The sequence below is a fragment of the Pteropus vampyrus genome, unplaced genomic scaffold (genome assembly GCF_000151845.1).
Source record: "Pteropus vampyrus isolate Shadow unplaced genomic scaffold, Pvam_2.0 Scaffold212, whole genome shotgun sequence".
In the NCBI taxonomy this organism is placed as follows: Eukaryota; Metazoa; Chordata; class Mammalia; order Chiroptera; family Pteropodidae; genus Pteropus; species Pteropus vampyrus.
The window spans coordinates 946,002-950,255 of record NW_011888993.1 but is presented as its reverse complement, the minus strand read 5'-3'; the positions used below and the strand labels follow the sequence as shown (position 1 = coordinate 950,255).

The 4,254-nt window shown below is 56.5% G+C and overlaps 1 protein-coding gene and 1 pseudogene across 1 annotated transcript in view; both read right to left on the bottom strand.

Moving 5' to 3' along the window:
* Window positions 1–2,117: 2,117 nt before the first annotated feature.
* LOC111747131 (transducin-like enhancer protein 6) overlaps window positions 2,118–4,254 on the bottom strand; it is a 4,343-nt gene continuing 2,206 nt past the window's right edge. Inside the window, exons 4-5 of the mRNA XM_023538119.1 lie at window positions 3,952–3,997; window positions 2,118–2,664 (exon numbers count right to left, since the gene is read on the bottom strand). Coding sequence (XP_023393887.1) covers window positions 2,593–2,664; window positions 3,952–3,997 — 118 coding nt within the window. The 3' untranslated portion in view covers window positions 2,118–2,592. The remainder of the gene's footprint in view (window positions 2,665–3,951; window positions 3,998–4,254) is intronic.
* Window positions 3,462–3,577, bottom strand: LOC111747141 (annotated as a pseudogene).

Below are 4,254 nucleotides of genomic sequence, written 5' to 3'. Positions count from 1 at the left end.
CCTACGTCCAAGTTTCCTTCCCTCCCTCCCCACAGGCCGGCTGTCCGTCCTTGTCGCGTACGCTCTTCCCACCGAGCCCCCACCCCGTTCTCCACCGCACAGCTTCACTCTTAACCTCTCTTTCCACGGGACTGTGCCCCCACACGTGGCAGTCACCGGCCGCGGGCGCTGCTAACACATAAAACATAGTTCAAAATGGCATCCCTCCAGTTCCAGCGGCCCACACTGCAAGTGCACAACAGCCACGTGAGGCCAAGAGCTGCTGGAGCCGATGACACAGGCATGGAGAACCAAGGCCAGCGGTCCCCAGGAAGTGCCCGGTGTCCCGCAGAGCAAACACGGCTGGAACCTCCCGGCCGTGCGCCCAAGACTTCGCAGTGGGGAGACCCACCTCCTGGCAGGATAAGCATCTCTATAGGAACGGGCGTGTGTGCAGCTATATTTAGTCCAGTGCCAGACTAAACATAGTGACAGCGAATTGTTCTAGAGCCGCCTGTCTGATGAGGTAGCTGCTAGCTTCATGTGTCTACTGAGCACTTGACATGTGGCTGGTGCCACTTGTTTAATGTCAACTTAAATAGCCACGGGTCCCATGGCTACCGTTTAGGGTAGCGCGGACTTGGCCTTTAGCTGGCCTATGGCCTACTCCCCTCCATGGCAGATGCTCAGAAGCCCGCCCCCTTCCCACCAAGGTGTCTGGCCCAGGGCCAACTCCGAAGTCCTAGAGAAACGTTCTGATTCACGAAGATAATCGATAAAGAAGGGCAGCGTACACGCCAACGGCTATCAGCTGTTTGACAGGGGACTCTGTGCCGGCACTCCCATTTTGCAGAGGAGAAAACTGAGGCCCCGAGATGCAGGGCCAATTTCTCAAAGTCAGAGGAAACACAAGGGCCAGGCAGCATTCACCTGCCTCCCTACACAGCCCGGTCCCGCCCCTGCCTGCTAGGCAAAGAGGATGGTGGCCGGAGGGGCTGGAGCCTCTTCCAGCGCCCTGAGAGCGCTGGGCTGCCGCCTCCTGGGGCCACGTCGGTGGATTCCCCAGCTGGGCCTCCAAGCAGCACGAGGCCCCGGGGAGCCTTCCCCAATTCGCCCTGGCTCGTTAATGCGCAATTTACTGGCACTTTAATGCACTCAGCATGAAAAGTGCTGCTCCCTCTCGCCCCGCTAGCTGGCCCTCCCTGGGGAGAGCTCTGTGCAGGCAGGCGGTGAGAGCCGGGGTCTGCAGCTGCTCCTGCTGCTGGGGATTTTAAATGCACAGCAAGGAGGCTGGGAAAACGAGGGAGGGACAGGAGGAGGAGGAGGTCTATGCAGGACCACGTGGCTGGCAAGGCTGCTAGGGATCATCTCATCGCCTGGCGGGGGGGGGCGGGGTCCTGGGTTGACCAGCAACACAAGGAGCCTATCTCGGGGGCCTCATCCCCCACCTTTTGCTACTCAGCAAGTGCTGTCAGGTTCCTCCCAAAACACATCCACAATCTCATTACTTCTCACCACCGAACCGATCTGTGTGACCAGCATGCCACACCTGGACGGTCCCAGCGTCCCCAGCTCCTGCTCGGGCCCTCTACAGCCTGTCCTCCGTGCTGCAGCCAGAGGGCACCTGTGAGCACCCGAGTTGGGTCCCCGGCTGCCCGCAGCCCTCCAAGGCTGCTGCCTCCCTGGGGTCAACGCCCAAGTCCTCCCCACACCCCACACGGCCCTGCACGACCTCCACCTCCCACCCTCATCTCCTTTCTCCCCCTGGCTCCCTCTGCTCCAACCAACCCCAGGACCTTGGCATGTGCTGTTTTCCAGATACCCTAGACTGCAACCCACTCCCATCCTGGTCCCCCATGGCATGCTCTATGCCAACCCCACCTTGCCTGGCCCCCGCCATCTGACACTTCTGTTTACCAAGCTCTTCTCACCCCGAGGGCAGGGGTTTGTCTGTGTCCTTTGCTATTTCCCTGGCGCCTACAACAGCACTTGGCAAGATGATGAGTAAATATCTGTTGAATGAATAACTGTTCTGGTTGCTTCCTGTCCCCCGCCCCCCCATCTGTCTCTCCCCGTTCCCTGAGCTGCCCACCCCAGGCCCTGCTAAATCGCAGACGTGGCCCTGGCCCTCTGCCAGTCGCATCTGGCATAGGCAGAAAGTCCTGCCAGCACCCAGGAGAAAAGGGCCAGGTGGCAGGAGGACAGGCAGGGGTGGAAGTCACGCTTCGGCTTGGGCAAAGTGCCCCGTGCAGGGAGCCAGGGTCCCCGGGGAACTCAGACACACGGAGATGGCGATCCGGGTGTGCCTGGCACATACAACGGGCCCTTCATAGCTGAAGCAACTGACCTGCAAAGTGCCGAAGAGGCCCCTGGCCTCATCTGGGCCACGCAAGGGCCCAAGGAGCAGGCCAGGAAGAAGGGGCTCAGAGAATGGAAGACGCATGCCCAAGATGTGGGGATCCTGGTCCCGCCCCTCCTCTGCCTACAGGCTGCTGGGGCTCCCACCTCCATAGGGTAAAAGCCCAAGTCCTCTCAAGGCCCACAGGGCCCTGCATGACTTGCCCCCCACCCCCATCCTCTCCCTGTCTTCCTCTTCCTTTCAAAGAGGGGCAGCTATACCTGAGCTCCTGGTCGCGCGCTTACCTGTCTGTGATGTTCCTGCAGACCCTGCCGGAGCCTCTGGAGCTGTGAAGGAACAAGCATCGGTGGGCAGCGGTCAACGGCCGTGGGCAAGGCTCTGGACCCTGAACTCTGTGCATGCTTCTCCCCGGCTATGTGGCCCTGAGCAAGTCACTCAACTTCTCTGGTCCCTACTCTCATCAGATGGGACACCAGTTCATATACTCAGGACAGGAGCTAATTAGGGAGAACCCTGGATTTCATTCTAGATGTGAAGCGAGGTCAAAGGCCTCTCCCAGAGACCCCGCCCCTGCTCTCTGCTCCAGCTACACGGGCCTCCTCGCTGTTCCTCCAACACAGCAGGCGCAGTCCTGCCCCAGGGCCTTTGCACAGGCTGTTCCCTCTGCCTGGACCACCTTTCCCTGCTCTCTCTAGAGGGGGCAGGAGCCCCTTATCTTTTATGAACACTACTTCGTCTGAGAGGCCCTTCTTGACTACCCTAGCTCAAATCTTTACTCGTTTTCACTACGTCTTCTATTTTCTTTATAACACTCGCATTTTGTGAATCTTGTTTCTCTATTGACCTCTCTCTCCTCCCCTCAGAGCTGCCCTGTCCAATGAGTTAGCCACTGGTCAAGTGTGGCTATTTAAATCTAAATTACAATTCAATTCCTTACAAGTGCTCAATTGCCACCCGAACCTAGTAGGTATAGACATCGTTGATACAAAACATGGAAAGTTCTAGAAGACATCAATACACTAGAACATTCATCCATTAAGGGTAGGGACTCTAGTCTGTGCTGTGGGCTGAAGAAACACCTCTTTTCTTCATTACTTTTTAAATTACTTAATATTATTATTTATGCCTACAGCACCTGGTCTTCCTAGGTGGTCTCCCATCCAAGTATTGACCAGGCCCGACCCTGCTTAGCTTCCAAGATCAGACATCGGGCTTATTCAGGGTGGCATAGCCATACACCATGGGTTGTGGCTCCACTGGGGCATGAATCCAGGACCTTCTGTGTGTATAGCAGACGTGCTAACCGCTACGCTATGGAACCACGTCCAAAACACCTCCTTTAAATATGAAACTTCTAGTCTTCACAGCAAGGTTATTAAGAAAAACTTGGGAGCATTTGAGATCTTGCTCCCTGCACATGTCAGTTTGGCTCAAATAAACTCATAAAAAGGATAACCATAAAAAAAAGACTCATGAAGGTGGGGCTCAATGGGTTAGCTCACTTGCCCAAAGTTAGCAAAACAGAAAAGAGAGTGTCTTGAAATGAGGCCGATGCGCCTGTCCAGAAGGTTCTGGGGGGGGCTGCCCAGGGCTCTGCCTGGCTTGTGGCTCACCGAGTGGTAAATGCTCTCCACCTGGGCCGGCAAGTGAGGGGGGAACCTGTGGGAAGACAGACCGGCTGGAACGAGGGGCAGGACCCTTTCCCAGAACGAGCCCCACCTCCCACAGGGCGGGAATGAGGGTCCCCTTCAAAGAGCCGCATTTAAGGCAGCATCAAGAGGAATATGATTTTAATGTGGCATTGAAAAACGTATAACTGAATGCAAGCACGTTCATGCCAGAGAAATCAAACATCTAGATGAAAGCCAGGATGGTTTCCCTTCTGCTTCGGGCTCCCCCACTAGTCTGTCTTTTGG